The sequence below is a fragment of the Saimiri boliviensis genome, chromosome X, assembly GCF_048565385.1.
Source record: "Saimiri boliviensis isolate mSaiBol1 chromosome X, mSaiBol1.pri, whole genome shotgun sequence".
In the NCBI taxonomy this organism is placed as follows: Eukaryota; Metazoa; Chordata; class Mammalia; order Primates; family Cebidae; genus Saimiri; species Saimiri boliviensis.
This window is the reverse complement of record NC_133470.1, coordinates 15,565,018-15,584,227: the sequence shown is the minus strand read 5'-3', so window position 1 is coordinate 15,584,227 and position 19,210 is coordinate 15,565,018. Positions and strand designations below refer to the sequence as shown.

Here is a 19,210-nt window from a genome sequence, read left to right as displayed (position 1 = left end):
ACAGTGTTAGCATAAAAAGCAGCAGAGATCAGATCAAAGGTCTGGTCTTTATAACAGCTAATAATTCATTTAGTCCTAGACTACAAAGCTCTAAGACAAAACAAACTCATGTAACATGGTTACATTTTCTCAATGTCATGTTTGATAGGGAAATGGCTATTTCTCTATTGCATGGCTTCTACTGCATAAGACAAATTCAAATGTTTTAAAAATATATTACAAAGAGACAAATTTCAGTACTCATATATAAAAATGCATATATAACCTTTTAAAAAGGTTACCTTCACCAGGAATGGTGGCTCATGCCTTTAATCCCAGCACTTTGGGAGGCCGAGGCAGGCCGATCACTTGAGGTCAGGAGTTTGAGACCAGCCTGGCCAACGTGATGAAACCCCATCTCTACTAAAAATACAAAAATTAGCCAGGTGTGGTGGGGCACACCTGTAATCCCAGCTACTCAGGTGGCTGAGGCAGGAGAATTGCTTGATCCTGGGAGGCGGAGGTTGCAGTGAACCAAGATTGTACCACTGCACTCCAGCCTGGGCAACAGAATAGGACTATGTCTAAAAAAAAGAAAAAAGAAAAACAAAAAGGCAATCTTCAGGAAATAATACGTAATATATTCTAGTAATATTAATCTTTTTCAGATGATTTTCTTTTTTTTTCTCAGCATCCTGAGTAGCTGGGATTACAGGCATGCATCACCATGCCCAGATAGTTTTTGTATTTTTAGTAGAGATGAGGTTTCATCATGTTGGTCAGGATGGTCTTTATCTCTTGACCTTGTGATCTGCCTACCTCGGCCTCGCAAAGTGCTGGGATTACAGGCGTGAGCCTCCGCGCCAGGCCGCAAATGATTTTCAAATTCCTCTTTTGTTAGATTTCAAACTACATTTTAAAATCTTATTACCTTATACTCTATATCCTACTATGTATACACATTTTAAATTGCTCATATCAATATAATGGAAATAATTGGAAAAATATAACACAGGTTACAGCATATAATTTAGGGATTTTAGAAATCATTTATACAATGTAACATGTTCTGAAGGCAACTGTAAACAAACAAATAAACAAGCAGTGGCATAGTGTTATACGAAGATGAACACCTGGGTCCAGGTCCATTCATTACCCATGTGTCCTTGGGCAAGTTATTTAACCTGTATGAGCTGTAGTTTCCTTATCTGTCAAATGGGGATGATAACTTCCATACTTACCACACAGGGCTATTTTGGAACTCAAATGAGACCATGTGTATGAAACTGCATTAAATTGGTAAAGCAACATAAAATTAAGAGACTCATTTTAATACTCTTTTTTTTTTTTTTTTTTTTTTTTTTTTTGAGATGGAGTCTTACTCTGTTGCCCAAGCTGGAGTGTAGTGGTGTGATCTCGGCTCACTGCAACCTCTCCCTCCCAGGTTCAAGCAATTCTGCCTCAGCCTCCCAAGTAGCTGGGATTACAGATGCCTGCTACCATGCCTGGCTAATTTTTGTATTTTTAGTAGAGGCAGGGTTTCACCATGTTGGCCAGGCTGGTCTCGAACTCCTGACCTCAGGTGATCTGCCTGCCTTGGCCTCCCAAAGTGTTGGGATTACAGGCGTGAGCCATGGTGCCCAGCCAACCATATTATTTCTAATTCTAAGATTCCAATATTTTCTTACGCATTAATTCACATAACCTTATTCACACTGGGTTTAGTGTAAAGCAGTTGCAAAAATATAGGCTATTGTTTATCAAAACTTAAAGAAGGCAGGGCACAGTGGCTCACATCTGTAATCCTAACATTTTGGGAAGCCAAGGTAGGCGGATTGCTTGAGCCCAGGAGTTCAAGATCAGATTGGGAAACATAGCGAAACCCCTTCTCTACAAAAAGTACAAAAAATTAGCTGGGTGTTATGGTGTGCACCTGTAGTCCCAGCTACTCAGGAGCCTGAGGTAGGAGGATTGCCTGAGCCCAGGGAGGTTGAGGCTGCAGCAGAGCTGAGATCACACCACTGCACTCCAGCCTGGATGACATGCTGAGATCCCATCTAAAACAAACAAACAAACAAACAAACAAACAAACAAAAACATAAAGAAAGGGGTAAGGATTCTGCATCTCTGATCTCTGCTACTCTTCCTTCCCCCAGCCTTCAGCTGTCTAGGGTGAGTGAGCTGGAGGAACCTGAGGACTGTTGAAGGCTACAGACTCTGTGGGGATGTCCAACAGGTCTGAGGGGGACTAGAGGAGCAAGAGCAGGGAGCCCTGGGGTGAAAACATGGAAGAACTAGGCCTGAGGGGACTGTGGACACTAGATTAAGGGGTGGCTCTGCCTCCAGAGCATGTGTGTATGTGGTCTTGGTTTGTAGGCAGGGGGAGATAAAATGTTGGATCCTACTAGAAAAAGTGTAGGAAGATGTCTTCCACATCCCTGAAACTAAAAGAACAGGATCACTTGCATTTAGGGGTACCTAGAAACACAGAGACTTCACACTCAATGCCAGAGTACAAATTGTTGTACCTCTAACTATGGAAAGGCTTAACCTAGCTTAAGCAGAAAATAGAAAATGGAAATAAGCTAGTGCCTAAGAGGATCCAGCAACCAGAGAGAGACAGACCAATTAGAGCTACTAAAGCAGATGGTCCCTAATAAAACAGGACTGCTGGAGGAAACAGAGCACAAGTTTATTTTTAAAATAATAAGAAGAGCAAACAAGAAAACACAAAAACTTATCAATTTGGGGCATTAAGAATATGGTATTCAAACTTTAAATATCAACGAGTTGGCTGGGCGCAGTGGCTCATGCCTGTAATCTCAACACTTTGGGAGGCTGAGATGGGTGGAACACTTAAGGTCAGAAGTTCAAGACCAGCCTGGCCAACATGGTAAAACCCCATCTCTACTGAAAATACAAAAAATTAGCCAGGCATGGTGGCACACATCTGTGATCCAGCTACTAGGGAGGCTGAGGCTGAGGCAGGAGAGTCACTTGAACCTGGGAGGCAGAGGTTGCAGTGAGCTGAGATTGCACCATTGCACTCCAGCCTAGGCAACATAGCGAGGCTCTGGATCAAAAAAAAAAAAAAAAAAAAAAGAAAAAGAAAAAAGAAAAATCAATGGGTTAAGGCTAACTAAAAGAAAGAATGGTTGGGAAAATACATTATTGACCTGAAAGAAAAAGCAGATGAAAAATCTCTCACACAGAGTAAAAGCAAAATTATGAAAATCAGGAAGAATAATTAAGAGACTAGCATTCAAAGCCAAGAGACTTAATATGCCAATAATAAGCATTCCAAAATCAGGAAAAAGGAACAGATAAAGAAGAGGCAATAATTACAAAAATAAGAGAGAACATTTTCTATGGTTAAAAAGAAGACTTCAATCTGAAGCTTGAAACAGTTCATGATTTCTGCGCACAATTGATGGGGGTAAAATCCCTGCTACATAGTAAAAAGATTAGAAGAGGCCAGAGAGAAAGAACAAGTTACAAAAGGAAAAGAATTAGCCTAGCATCAGACTTCTCATCTATAGCAGTGGGAAGTAGGAGATGGCAGAACAAAATCCACAAATTAAAGGGAAAAAAGGACGTTGAACCAAGATTTCTACCGTGGCCAAGACATTAAGTTCTCAGCGTGGTAGAAAAATATTTGCAGATGTGTAAGAGGTCAACTATCACCAACAACATAAATGCTCAGCGTGAAAGACAGACATGCAAATATGTAGTATTTAATACCATAAAAACAGCAAACATATATTGATTGCTTGTTATGTACCAGGCACAGTTTTAGGTGCTAGGAACACAGAAGTAAACAATATAAAGTTCCTGTATTCAAGGAGCCTGCATTCAGAGAAGATAGCATCCACATGCCCCGCTGAAGAAAACACTCAAGAAAATAACTAAATAACCATACTAACAATTAGAAGTCCTCAAGCCAGGGAAAGATCAAGAGGAAAAAATACAGATATGAACAATGAATTGTGAAATATATAGTTAAATATAAATATGACAATATGAAACTTGGATTTAAGTACTAAGCAAGGATTCCAGAAGTAGAAGAGACATGCTATGAAGGAAAACTTAATAATGGTCAAGAACTAAAAATATGGCATGAGCAATAGCTAGGATTTCCAAGGGAGCTGAGAAGAGAAAAATAAAATGCTGTAGAAATCTTAACTGAATGGGGGACATGGAGTGTGAAAACAGTTATCTTATTGAGAGAGAGAGAGAGGATCACAGTGGAAGAATAAAATTATAGCTATGAGAAATACACACATACACATTATTTACTAGAAATGTCAGAATTGGGAAGGTAACCACTAGTGAATGGAAAAGCACAGTAAAAATTCCAAATAAAACAACAATAAAAAAGAAAACTTTACCAAAACAGCAAAAAGAAAAGTTAAAGGGTGAAGCAAAGTGAAATAGCAAAGTAGAATAAAAATTTCAAATATATCTGTTGTTATACTAAATGTGAATGGATTAAATTCTCTCATTAAAATATCAAGATTACCAGGCTGTGTTTAATACATTCTTTGTGAGAAATATACATTAAAAAGTAGATAAGAGAAGGTTGAAAACAAGGTAAATGTAACAAAAAGAAAGCAACAATGGAAATATTAATACTGGACAAAGTAGAGTTTAAGATTAAAGCTCTAAACAGGATCACAAAGCAACATTATGTCATAATAAAAGGTACTTTATGAAAAAAATACAACTCATGAACTTGTAGTCAATAAACAAAAGAACACATTTTTGTTGCACTACTAAACACAAGAAGAAATTGTTTAAAAATACACAGTGCATTATTCAGACTGAGTTACTGGTTTAAAATAATGTCCATAAATTCTTTGGCACTCTGTTTACAAGGTAAAGCCTAATTTGCCTCCCCTTGAGTGCAGGCAAGACTTACTGACTTGCTTCTCATGAAGAGAGAAAAAAAAAGCAAAAGTGATGATGTGCAACCTTGGAGATTAGGTCATAAAAGACACTGCAGCTTCCTGTATGCTTTCTTTCTTCACTCACTCACTTTGGGGAAGGTCAGCTGCTCTGTCACAAGAATTATCAGGCAGCCTTGTGGAGAAGCCCAGGTGGCTGTTTTGCCAACAGTCAGTGAGGAACTGAAATGCTGTGTCTATAGCCACATGAGTGAATCATCTTGGAAATGGGTCTTCTAGCCCCAGTCAAACTTTCAGATGACTGGAGCTCTGGCCAATAGTTTGACTGCCACCCCATGAGAGACCCTGAGAAAGAATCCATCCAGCTAAGCTTGACCCAAATTTCTGACCCACAGAAACTGTGAGATACTAAATGTTTATAGTGTTAAGTCATTAAGTATTGGAGTAATTTGTTGCACAGCAACATATAATAGACATATTTAGGTATACATAATAGACAAAATATGGGAAAATTAAAGATACAACCAATAAGCTTGATTTGATAAGATGTATGAAGAACTTTGTGTATTACAAATAAGAGAATCCAGTTGACCCTTAAACAACACAGGTTTGAACTGTATGGGTCCACTTATACGTGGCTCTTCTTCTGCCTCTACCACCCCTAGACAGCAAGACCAACCCCTCTTCTTGCTCCTCAGCCTACTCAACATGAAGATGATGAATACCTTGGTGATAATCCACTTCCACTTAAAGAGTAGTAAATATATTTTCTTTTCTTTAATTGTTTTCTTTTTTTTTGAGAGAGAGTCTTGCTCTGTTGCTTACACTGGAGTGCAGTGATGCAATCTCGGCTCACTGCAACCTCTGCCTCCCAGTCTCAAGCGATTCTCCTGCCTCAGCCTCTGTATTAGCTGGAATTACAGGTCTGTGCCAACATGCCTGGCTAATTTTTGTATTTTTAGTAGAAATGAAGTTTTGCCATATTGGCCAGGCTGGTCTCGATCTCCTGGCCGCAAGTGATCTGCCCACCTTGGCCTCCCAAGGTGCTAGGATTACAGGCATGAGCCATCACACCTGGCCTAAGATTTTCTTAATAATATTTTCTTTCTCTAGCTTACTTTATTGTAAGAATACAGTCTATAATGCATAAAACATACAAAATATGTGTTAATCAACTGTTTATGTTATTGCTAAGGCTTCCAGTCAACAGTAAGCTATTAGTTGTCAAGTTTTGGGAGAGTCAAAATTATATGTGGATTTTCAGCTGTGTGGGGAATTGGTATCCCTAACCCCAACATTGTTCAAGGCTCAACTGTATAATTAATTTTTTATATGTCCATGGAGCTTTTATGAGAATCAATATCATACTTAACTTCAAAGAACTCTTAAGAAATTCAAGATAAGAAAAATGTCACAAGATACATTCTCATAAAGATATGATTAGAAAAAAAGTCTAGGTCCTTGAATTAAGATTCTTGGAAATTAAAAATTATCATCTTAAGCATTGTATAAAAGAGAAAATTAAAAGCAAAATTACCAGTGCAATAGAAGGCTTACGTAAAACTAAAACCAGAAAAGATATGTAGCTTTAAATGCCTTCATTATTAAAGACATTCAGGAAAGACGGTATTCATCTTTAAAAAATTAGAAAAACAACAATAAAACCCATCAAGTAAAGAGAAGAGCTGAAACTAAGGAAACAGAAAACAAAAAGGAAAGTTTGGTTTATATAAACCCAAATTTTATTGGTTCTTTCTTTGAACCGATTTTACGATTTTCTTGAAACTGATTCAAAAGAAGATGAAAATGTGAACAGTGTACTGGCCCCATGTGGCTTTCTAGCAGAACTCTATTTCAGTTTTCACAAGCAAATAGTTTTAATGTTACTTAAACCCATGATTCTCAACTTTGGCAGAACATTAGAATCACCTGGGTGATTGCAATGTATAGCCAAGTTTGAGTTTGCAACCCAGGGATTCAAATTATTCCAAATAATAGAAAAAGATAAAAATTTCTCCAACTCATTTTATGAAACCAGTATAATCTTAATTTCAAAATCTGAGGAAAGCATCCAATAGTCTAAAGTTATATTTATTATGTTTGAATGGTAAACACATTTGCCATTGCGATGACAGATTTTCTTTTATTAAAACTTCTTATCTTCAATTAAACCCGAATTTGTTGTAGGTAAATTGTTTGCTACCTCTGTGATGTCTTATTTCACCTTTGCTATGAGCAAAGGGTAATGAATTTCTTCAGTTAAACCTCATTTTTGTATTTTTAGTAAAGATGGGGTTTCACCGTGTTAGCCAGGATGTTCTTGATTTCCTGACCCCGTGATCCGCCCACCTCAACCTCCCAAAGTGGTGGGATTACAGGCGTGAGCCACTGCAACCGGCAGTTAAACCTCATTTTAAGCCCAAAATAGTAATGGTCAACTAGTCCATCCACCTTATGTAGCATACTTGACACTCAACAAGTTTTAACCTTTTCAGAAAATCTTCTTCAAGATTTACTTCAAGAATCTCCCACGTCAAGAGATTAAGACTTGTGATAATAAAGCTCATTCAACAAAATATGTCACCATCTCTGAAAATGATTCTAAAAGGAGTCCTGAATGTATACTGCACTGCTTTCAGTGTTAAGCACCTCAAGACAACTGCATCAAAGAGGGCCAGACTTACTTGGATGTGTAAAATCTGCCCTGTTGTTCCAGGATTAGTTAATATTACTTTATAGAGTTTAGGTTTGAATCCACTTTAGTCTCAGAATTATAAAAGAACTAAAAGCACACAGGATGAAGAGGAACTAGTCTCATGGGACATGAGTGTCTGGGATATTTCGGCTTCTGGCTATTGACATTTCTCTGGGTTTCCTTCAAAGAAGCAAAAAAAAAAAAAAAAAAAAAAAACAAACCTCATGGCATAAACAATGCTTCACCCAGTTCCAGTAAACTAAACCCTCTGGCTTATTCTGCAGCGGATAGGCAAGAAACCATCTATGACATGGTGAATAAGTTGACAAATACAGAAAACTCAGAGTAGCTACAACTCTGAACTGCAGTCAGATGAACTGCAGCGGGAAAAAATAGCAGACCATAATTAATTAACGTAAACAGAGACAAAAACCAGATGTTTCCCTGCAGTCTCACCTATTTCCTACGGAAGCATTTTAAAACGGACATCTGGAAGTTATCCCAATGAATTTGGATGTTTCCCGAAGGCACATCAAACAATAAGCTCTGGTTCTCAACTCCATGTTACTTTAATTTTTTTCTTCTGCAATTTCAGAGGTCTGTTCTGATTGTAACACTCTATCTTCACCTCAAAAGGAAAACAATTGGCCACTGTGGCAGTGTGAAGCATTTCAGTGATAGAAAATAAAGAAAATGTTTGATTACCTTCACAGCTGGAAAATTATGGGTGGAGTGGGTGGAGGATGGTGGGGAAGAGAGGAAGAAAAGGAAAGCAAGGCGGCCGGTCTTCCACGGGATAGCATCAGGATGGTACCCACAGGGTTAAGAGTTAATCAGCGTCTCTCGGTTCACATGCTTCTCTTTTTCAGCGACAAGAGGTCGCCACTCATGGCATCAATTTAACAGACTAATTTGGTGATACTTGATCTAAAATTTGAAGCTTTCTAGTCAATAAGGGAAAAATGTCTTGTAATTTTACCAAGGCTGAGGCTCCAAATGAAGTATTTCAAGTTGGTCACTCTAATTAAGCACAAGTGGCGGATTAAAACTAACCTTTCCAGAAAATAAAGTCTAAAAATATGACCTAAGTAATGATATGTAAATTGCTTCACTTGACGATAAAATTATATTTGAAGCCGTGTAAAGTTGAGATGCCCTTTTAGCAAAGGTCTGTTATGGTTAAGAGTGTGGTGTGGGGGTCAGGGGAAGAGTCCTTTTCATATCCAGATGCGATTCTGAGCTGAAAATGTTTCCCTTAGTATTAAGGTGCTAGCTGATACAATTTTTAAGGACAACCAAATATTAAAGAAACTAAAATCTCAAAACAATCAACAAAGAAGAATAATTGCTATAAATCCTGTCATTTATTGCAGGGCACCATAAAAAGTATGTGAGAATAAAATTTTTCATGATCCTCCAAAACTTCCCTTCATGATTTAGGCACTTACTAAATTACTAAAATTCTTTGAAGGGATCGTCAGAAATGTCATCTCTTCCAGGAAGCCCTCCATAAGGTTAGGTGCTCTGCCAGTGGGTTCCCTTGGAGCTCCATGCTGATCCCAATCATACCATGTCCAACCCTGAACCCCCTTATCTTTTTATCGGCCAACCTTCCCCACTAAACCGTGATGTCTTTGAGGCCAACAACTGTGTTTTAGTCATACTGTATTTCCAACCCTTAGTAGAGTGCCTCATTCACAACAGGTGTTTCATAAGTATATGTGAAATCAACTTTGTATTCATCTTTGTATATTCCTATAGTTTTTATATGATACCTTGAACACTATAGGAACCAGGATAAAAGTTTACTGAATACATTAGTAGACAGATTCACTTTTGCATATGGTAAGTTATAATGACAGAAGTCTTGAACCAATCCAACCACTTGGATGAAAAGAGTAATATGGTGACACCTCTCAGTGACCCTACATTAGAACATTCTTCAGGCTGTGCTCTTGGTTGGTTTTGGGCCAGCTCCAGCCTTAGAGCCTATTCATGCTATGCTGTATAAAAGAACTGATGAGGAAAAAAGTGTCTAGCAAATCACCAATAGAGATGAATTAAAATTTTGTCTTAATTCAAAACCTAAAGTTTTCATGCTTTCTCTTTTGGGTGATGGAGAGAATCAGTTAGTCATAGTATAACATAAACTTTGGTCACTTAAAGCTCCAAAAATCTCCAACAGGATGTAGTTTGCCAAACTACTCCCCACAATTCAAGATCTATTGCTCTTAGAAACAATAATGAAATAGAGAGACGTGAAAGCACGGCCACTAGCTACTTCTAAACAAAAGACTGGGAGCCTGAGGTTACACTGATGTGACTCAATTGTGGCTTCTACCAATGAGCCAGAGTCAGGTATGACACGTATCTGGGATTCAATCAGTTGTTGATGAATTCATTAGCACAAAGTATTACAGTGAGAAACAAAGACCATCACAGAAATTCTACCACTTCTCAAAGCAATCAAGTGATTGCTTAGGTCATAGTTATGCACCTCCTTTAATCTGAGCAAGCAATCTTCATGTGTCTGCCACCAAGAGAAATCCACCACCCCCCGACTGCTCTCCTCCTCTGAAATGTTCTTCCTTTCTTCCTTATCTATTTTTCTGGCCCATTAGTCTTCTCTTAACTGAACTTTCTCTTTTTTCATGCTCTCTCATCCTCCTCTGCCTAAGACCCAATATCCTCATTTGTACTGTAAGCATTGCTTAAATGGATTTTCCAGATCACTGAAGCTTATTCCTTTGAAAGCTGAAATGCCTTTTAACATTACTTTAACCATTTTGTTGCAAGTTTTAAAAATGTGCCATTTGTTCCCTTTACTTCTTAAAAGTATACACCATATAACTTGAAACGCTCTTGACCTTGCAGGCTCATGGTTCTAAACATCCCCTCAGGCACTTCTGAGAAGGCAAGAACTCTCTTCCCTACACTCCACAGCTCCAGATAGCTGAGAATTACTATTTCATTTTTTATCTTATTTTTATAGTTCTGTCTTTTAATTTTTTCTTTCTTTCTTTTTTTTTTGACACAGAGTTTTGCTCTTGTTGCCCAGGCTGGAATGCAATGGCACAATCTTGGTTCACTGCAACCTCTGCCTCCTGGGTTCAAGTGATTCTCCTGCCTCAGCCTCCCAATAGCTGGGATTACGGGCATGCACTACCATGCCCAACTAATTTTTTGTATTTAGTAGAGAACAGGTTTCCACCATGTTGGCCAGGCTGGTCTCGAACTCCTGACCTCAGGAATACCCTCCTTAGCCTCCCAAAGTGCTGGGATTACAGGCGTGAGCCACTGTGTCCAGCCAGAACTTTTCATTTTCATTGCTGTCATTATCTCTGACTTTTGCCTCTTCCCCTCCCACTTGCTAATCTGCTGTGGAATGGGTAGCCAGACAGGCAAGCTCACATGAACCTTGTGTGAGAGGTTTCACTGAAAAGAAAGTTTAGGGGTCTTTGAGTTAGGGGTCTAAGGCCTGTCCTGTGAGTAGGGTTCATTGGATTCCTGACAACAATTTCAAGTGCTCAGAGACCCTTTTTACTTATTTCTGGGTTTGGGACATGAGTGATAAGTGAAGATGAGTAAAGTAGACAGAAGTTTGACATCAGGATAAGTGGGGTATCACTGTCATTTTATTTATATAGAAACACTGTTTCCAGAACAGTTTGTATTCATGCTTTTAGGCTGCAGTTCATTCATGCAATCTATCTTCATTCTGCACTTAAACTGCAGACAAAAATAAATGAGACAGAAAAGGGCAAAATGCCGACTTCGGCAAGTCAGAGATCATCAGATGGCCGAGGCTTCCCAGATATCTCTGTGTCCTGCCCTTTCATTTTCCTGCTTTTAACTTAGGACATTCTTTTGCTACAAGCTAAGTGACCAAGCACTATCAGCCCAAGCTCTCCACGTCATTCTCCCTTCTCAGACACCACTAACTACACTATCTTTCCAGTTTCTTTTTCCTTTTTTATTTCTTTTTTTGTGATGGAGCTTTGCTCTTGTCCCTCAGGCCGAAGTGCAATGGTGCAATCTCGGCTCACTGCAACCTCTACCTCCCGGGTTCAAGCGATTCTCCTGCCTCAGCCTCCTATGTAGCTGGGACTACAGGCACATGCCACCACACCTGGCTAATTTTCGTATTTTCAGTAGAGACGGGGTTTCATCATGTTGGCCAGGCTGGTCTCGAACTCCTGACCTCAAGTGATCCACCCACCTCAGCCTCCTAAAGTGCTGGGATGACAGGCGTGAGCTACCACACTCGGCCTTTTTTAAAATTTTTTTAAATAAATGAAAGCAATGTATTTATTCACTTATTACAAATTCCTTTAAAATACTAATATAGTTTCTGGGATTTTTGCTGTACCACTGTTGAAAATACAAATGATATTGTTGATCAGCTGTTTTCCCCATTGCTTTATCATTGTTGCTACTTTCTTCTTTTTTAAAAAATAAATTTTACCATGTACATTTAAGGTGTAATATATCATGATGTTACAGAATACATACAGACAGTAAAAAGGTTGCTATAGTGAAGCAAACTAACATATCCATCATCTGACATAGTTACCTATTTTTTGTTTTTTGTGGCAGCATTAGCTAAAATCTACTCATATGGCATAAATCCCATATATGGGACAATTTTATTACCTATAGTCCTCATGTTGTACCTTAGATCTCTTTTCAGTTTCTTAAAGTGGAAACTTGCTGTTATCAATGGCTTTTCCCTCAGTTTCCCCCTTAAACCAAGCAATTTCGAGATTCTGGTGTACGCGGTTCATTCTATGTTGAGGATGCATTTTACCTTCTTCTCACTCACGCCTGCCAGAATTCCAACCCATGGCTCTTGCACACGTCTGTTTTCCAGACATCCCCCTCACCTCTCGACCCAAATCCATCCCAAATATAATAGTGCCCTAGTCTTTCATCACTGGGTTAGCAATCTCCATTTCCTGAGCACTGTCATTGGTTAGCTCTCCAAATATATCTTGCTTGCATTTGAATGCTATATTTTCACCTTTAGTTCCTTTTATAGTACTTCTTACCACCCACCTCCTCCTGTTCAGTCTTTACATTGGCACCTTCCAGTTTTCTATGTTCCATATAGTTTTGCAGACAGAATTAAAGAAACATGTTAGAAATCTCTTTTCTCATCTGTCTACTCCAGAGTCTTATCCCTGATCGCACCTTCACATGAAATAAAGAAATTTTCTTTTCTAATGCCTTGGAATTTAGTGACTATGTTCCCAATTTAATTTACTCAACTATTTTCCCTTTTATGTATTTCCCGAGCCTCTAGAGAAAGCATACCCAGGTTTGTTGTTCTCCACATACCCCACCCCCTCCTCCTTCCTCACACTGTAATTGTCAACAATAGCAGGACCGAACTTCTGAACATATGGTGTGGAGCTCCGTCCCAAGTTAAATCAATCCCATCCCCTGTCCATCCATTCCCCATCCATCCTTCCCCCTTTCCCATGGCACTCCTGTGGGGCCAGTAGAATCCTCATCTCATGGTCAATGGAGCCCCTTCTGCCTTGAATTTACTCAGAAAGCCTTCTTTCCTCCATAGGCCTGGGCTCCCTCCAGAGCGCAGAGGGCCTCCAGACTCATGCCCTTCTGAAGCAAAGGACCTGCACCTCCCCAGGATGCACACCTCAGGCCCAGGAGCAGGGGAGGCTCCGCTTGCCCGCAGCGCTGCTCACAGAGCAATACCACATCACCCTCCTTTCAGGCCCATGACCTCTGACTAGGCTTCCTTTCCCTGCTCCTCATCTGGGTCCAGGTGGTGCCACCGACTGTTGAACACACTTGCTTTCCAGGTCCTTGCCCACCCCATCGCCATTATTCTCTTTTGCTCACTTGGGCCACCCACTTTCTAGGCTCCATCCCAGGGCTTCCCTTCCCCCAGGTCTGCTCCCGCTGCCGTTCCCATTATCCCACCTCCGAAGGCCCTCAGTGCAGTCAGCCTGCTCCCTGACGCAGTCAGCCAGCATTCCAGTCTTACTATCCTCCTGCTTCTTCCAGTTGACTGGCCCCTTCTGGCTTCTCTTTCTTCCCTATCCAGCTTGGATTCTATGGCTGATGTCCTGAATTGCTTTCACCAGCCCCGTTGGCTCCCTGCCAGCAAACCTTTGCCTGGACTTCCTACACCAACCTGCTACCCAGGACACCTCCTGCTTCCCCGGACTTCACTCTCTGGCAGTCACACTCTATGTCCTGGCTTGGGCCCACTGCAGTCTCAGTGCAACCTCTTCCTAGGGGCTGGCTCCACCCACTCCTGGTTTGCCCTGTCCCCTTCCCTTCCAAGCTGCTAGTCTAATGCATAAATTGAAAACCTTATATTTCTATTATAGTTTATTATTTTAAAAATGCTTTGGGATGCTGATGTTATCCACAAGACAACCTCTTATGGGGTGGAAGTTCAAGATAATATTGCAATTGAAAAAAAAATTGCAGTTCATGGAGGTTGTATGGCTCACTCAAGCTCTCACAGCCTCAAAGGGTGGAACTGGTTGGTCATCATAATGTGGCAGGCCAGGCCTCACTAACGCAGGCCTCCATTACAACTGTTTCAGTACTAACTGAGTGGTTAAGTTAAATAGTAAAAGCTGAAAGAGCCAGTCCCCTATACAAAGGCTGGAATGTAACAAAGGCCAACCGAGAGTTTTGCCTAGGCCGTTCCTAGGCCTTAAAGCATGGCAAGATAATGAAGGAATTCCTAACAGGACCCATTTAGGATTAAACAAGTTTTACTGGGGGTCTGAAGAAACTCCCCAGACCTCCACAAACAAGTTTACTGGAAGTCTGAAGGAAACCTCCCCCCCGCCCCCCCCACACACACACAAACCTCCATGATTTAGCAGGAGACAAGATAAGGGTAATCACCTCAGCACCTGGACCATTTAGATTAAGTAAATTTACTGAGATGCCAGAGGAAGGTCTTCAGGACTCAGAACTTACTTATAGATTAATAGAAGTCAATCACTTATGTCCTTAGATGAATGCACACTTAATATAGCTTAGAAGGTATATAAGCTCTGGAAAACTTTGTAGTTTTGAGTTGGCCTGGTGATAATTTCCAGGCCTTCTCCCTGTAGCCATTTGCAGAAATAAAAACTCTCTTCCTCCCTAGTTCATCTGCATCTCGTTATTGGGCCACAAGAAATAGCAGCCCCAGCCTCAGTTTGGTCTGGTAACAATAACATTAGAGGCATTTGAACCAGAGCATTAAAAGTAATGGCAAAAACCGCAATTACTTTTGCACCAACCTAATAAAACAGTGTCAGTAAAGAAGCCAGCTAAAACCCACTAAAATCAAGATGGCAACAAGAGTGACCTCTGGTCATCCTCGCTGCTACATTCCCACCAGCACATGACAGTTTACAAATGCCATGGCATCTCGGGAAGTTACCTTATATGGTCTAAAAAGGGGAGGCGTGAATAATCCACCCCTTGTTTAGCATATCACCAAGAAATAACCATAAAAACGGGCAACCAGCAGCCCTCAGGGCTGCTCTGTCTATGGAATAAACACTCTTTTATTCCTCTCCTTTCTTAATAAACTTGCTTTCACTTTACTCTATGGATTCTCCCTGAATTCTTTCTTGCATGAGATCCAAGAACCCTCTCTTGGGGTCTGGATTGGGACCCCTTTCTGGTAACATTAATAATCAGAGTACATTTTCTTTCAACCCATCTGAGACACCTATGCTATGCCCAATTATTTAACATGGTAGTTGTGGGGATGACAGGGGTAGGTGAACAATAAATGCATTAATCAAAAATAGACATTCAGAAGACAAATGTAAAGGGGTACCACTGTGAGGGCAGGGACCTCAGGATCAGTTTTCTACATGCAGTTAGTTGGCCCCAAAGCAAACATTCAGGCTGCAACTCTTGGCTCAGAGAGAAAAAAAAAAAAATCCAAAGAGATGCAGAGAAACTCTATGCCAACCAAGCTGTTTTGTGTCCTCTGTGCTGGCTCTCACAAGCCAAATGCAATAAATGGAGAAGGCACAGCATTGGAAGAGCAACTGAGCCCATGGATGGTGAATCAGGGGAGGAAAGAGAACATGCTGGAACTATTCCTTATTATAGGAAACTCCACTCATGCATAATTAGTGTGCACTGGAAGAGAAGACTGGTATGTGACATGCTCATTCCTGAATAAAATAAAACAGACTACATCCCTCCCCATCCTGTATCATCTAGACATTTATGATGTCATAAAGACAATAAATACAATCAGGTACTAATCCTAATGGATATATAGACAACGATAATGTAGAATGAAGACCCAAATTAAATTTTTTTGAAATTTATGAGATATATGTTAAAAAAAAGATATGGCTCTACAAATCTTTGAGCTTCCTGGTTGAAAACAGTTACATCACATCTGCATTTGTACATATCTCTAGTAAAATTAATCGTGCTAGCTGCTCTAAGACTGCCCTCCCCCAAGAAAAATGCTAATATTTAGCAAAATCATCATTTACCTTGTAGAAGATCAAAAAAAGATCATCCAGTTTCCCATGCAAATCACCTGCAGTGCAAATGAAAAAATCAGTATTTGGTAGAAAACAGGATGCAATGCCTGTTTTGTTACAGACTTATAAAAGTGAAATACTGCTGATCCACTCCAAGTGTTCTCAGGGCATTGGGTTTTTACCCTATGACAATGTTAATTTGACAGGCAATTTGTCTCCATAGCACTCTTTTCTTCCTCTCCTATAGTGGGGGCATGCTATCATGATCAGTTTCCTATATGCAGTCAGTTTTCTATATGCAGTAATTTGGACAGGGCTTCAATTACTCTGGGCCAAGCACTGTGATAAGGGTTTTACATGACCTTTACCTTGTTCAATCCTAATAACCACTCTGTGAGATGGGTTTTATCTTCATCCTACAAATGAGGCTCAGAGTAGTTAAGTAAGTTAAGCAAAGTTACTCAGCCACCAAGTACCAGAGCTGGAATTCAAACCCAACTTTAACTCACTTCAAACCTCAAGCTTGGCCCGGTGTGATGGCTCACACCTGTTAATCCAGCACTTTGGGAGGCCGAGGTAAACGAATCGCTTGAGTCTAGGAGTTCAAGACCAGCCTGGTCAACATGACGAAACCCTGTCACTATTAAAATACAAAAATTAGCCGTGCATGGTGGCACACGGCTGCAATCCCAGCTACTCAGGAGGCCGAGGCACAAGAATTGCTTGAACCCAGGAGGGGGAGGTTGCAGTGAGCTGAGATTGTGGCACTGCACTCCAGCTTGGGCGACAGAGCAAGACTCTGTCTCAAAATAAATAAATAAATAAAAATTAGCCAGGTGTGGAGGCAGGCACCTGTGATCCTAGCTACTCAGGAGGCTGACTGAGGTGGGAGGATTGCCTGACCCTGGGAAGTCGAGGCTGCATGAGCTGTGATCATGCCACCACACTCCAGCCTGGGTGACAAAGTGAGACCCCATCTCAAAAAAAAAAAAAAAAAAAAAAAAAAAAAAAAAAAAAAAAAGAAAAACAACCCCTCAGCCTCTTAGCAATTACTCTATACGCCCACACTGTAATCCCTAGGAGAGCAGCAACAGTATCTATTTCAGTTAGTGTTGAATCCCCAAGTGCCTACCATAGTACCCAATGGATAAGAAGCACTCAATAAATACATTTCTTGCCTGAGCACATAGCTTTTTAAAGCCATATTTTCAATATACTCCAGCAGCAGCAAATGAAGTTTAAAAATTGTGAGTAGATAGTTGACATTTTTTGATGAGACATAGAAAAAATGAAAGCCATCTAAGGGAAATCATGTGAGTATCTGAAGCCATTAATTAAAAAATAAGGCCGGGCATGGTGGCTCATGCCTGTTATCTCAGTACTTTGGGAGGCTGAGAGGCAGGCGGATCACTTGAGGACAGGAGTTCAAGGCCAGCCTGGTCAACATGGTTAGACCCTGTCTCTACTTAAAATACAAAAATTAGCTGGGCATGGTGGCACATGCCTGTACTCCCAGCTACTTGGGAGCCTAAGGCACGAGAACCGCTTTGAGGCAGAGGTTGTAGTGAGCTGAGATTGTACCACTGCACTCCAGCCTGGGCTCTGTCTCAAAGAAAACAAAAAAACTATTTCTAAGTAAAATATCTTTCATAAGTTCTGCTCATAAATTTTTATTCTTTGTATCCAACTTAATTAGTATAGAATTTAATTTAGGAATACTTTTCCCTCAGTTTGCTTAAAATCCCACAACGAAGATTAACCAAAGATATGCAACAGAAGACTCCAAATATACTGAGAATAATAAAATATAAATTCTATACGACCAGCACTTATTTATAAAATATTACTACAATATGATTAGCATATTAATGTCAATGCATGCTTAAATCTCATTGCTTTCATATGGTCTCACTCTAAATCTAAGGACATAAAGATGGGAGGACTCTTAGTTTAATATATCTTCTTATTTATGTAATTTTCCTAATTTTCTTCAGGGTGATTTGTCTCTCAAAGACTTGGGTATACAGGACTATTATAGCTGACATGCTAAAAAATGAACTTGTTTCAGCATACTAAAAGTGGAGGCTATAAAATATTTTTAACTTCTAGTTGGACAGCGAAAGAAAAACTTGTATCATGGGAAGAAGGACAGAAAGATATTTCCACTGCCAACAAAATCATGAGTGTGGAATTGGTTATCATTTATAATATAACTGTAGACTAAAAAACCTCTTATATTTCATGCATGCTGAAAACTATGGGGCATATTTAGATGTACATGTAAAAAATGCATCTCACAATTAAAATCATAGCAAATTTTCATCACAATCTCTCTCCCTTTCCTAACACCGTCTTAAACAGAAGATGGGTTTTGAAGTTATGGTCCCAATTTTAAATTTTATTGTAAATAATCGCAAAAGTTTTGAAGTTCAATGAGCTATTAAAAATGGAAAATAATAATATTTCCATGTTAAGAAAACCCACTGCCCTTGTCTTTTCCCTCTACCAATGGTGCTACGTGAAAAAGACTAGAAATAAATGCCAACATGTAGAAATCTTTAATTAATGGAGCTGTCCAATTAAGTCATTCCCTCATCCTTGCCTCATGATGGAAAATAAACCATCAGGTACATAATGCGAGTCTGGATAGCAGAAGTGGCCTGCCTCTAACCTGGGATATGGAAGACCTGATTTTAATCCTGATCCTGCCACTTTTCTCTCTGGGGTTCAATTTCACTCATAAGAGCAAGAAATAGACTAGAGAATCCTTCAGTTCTCACACTGTGGGATTCCAGGACTGCCCTGCCCTGTAATTAACGTGTGTCTTCTTCCAGATCCTTTTAGGCAAGGATGAGTCTGTAGGGGCTAACAGTGAAACACAGGGGAGCAGAACCCATCTCAGTTTGGGCTATTCTACATATCCTGAGAGCAAACCTAGCCCTGGCCTCATAGGCTTCACAGGTTGGCATGGCCTTCTGAGCCTCATAACCCAAAAGTCTCTATTTCCCATGAAAAGTAAGGCCAAGTGAGACCTTGAAGAAAAGCCCCCCACTGCTGAGATGCATCATCTGCTAGTCAGAGACATGATAGCCTGATAAGGTTGGAATTGAACCATTAGAGACTCTTCAAAACCCTGAGTC

General features: G+C 40.0%; 1 protein-coding gene across 1 annotated transcript in view; it reads right to left on the bottom strand.

Moving 5' to 3' along the window:
• Positions 1 to 19,210, bottom strand: part of PPEF1 (protein phosphatase with EF-hand domain 1) — a 145,924-nt gene that overhangs the window by 61,134 nt on the left and 65,580 nt on the right. Inside the window, exon 8 of the mRNA XM_074391743.1 lies at positions 16,080 to 16,126. Coding sequence (XP_074247844.1) covers positions 16,080 to 16,126 — 47 coding nt within the window. The remainder of the gene's footprint in view (positions 1 to 16,079; positions 16,127 to 19,210) is intronic.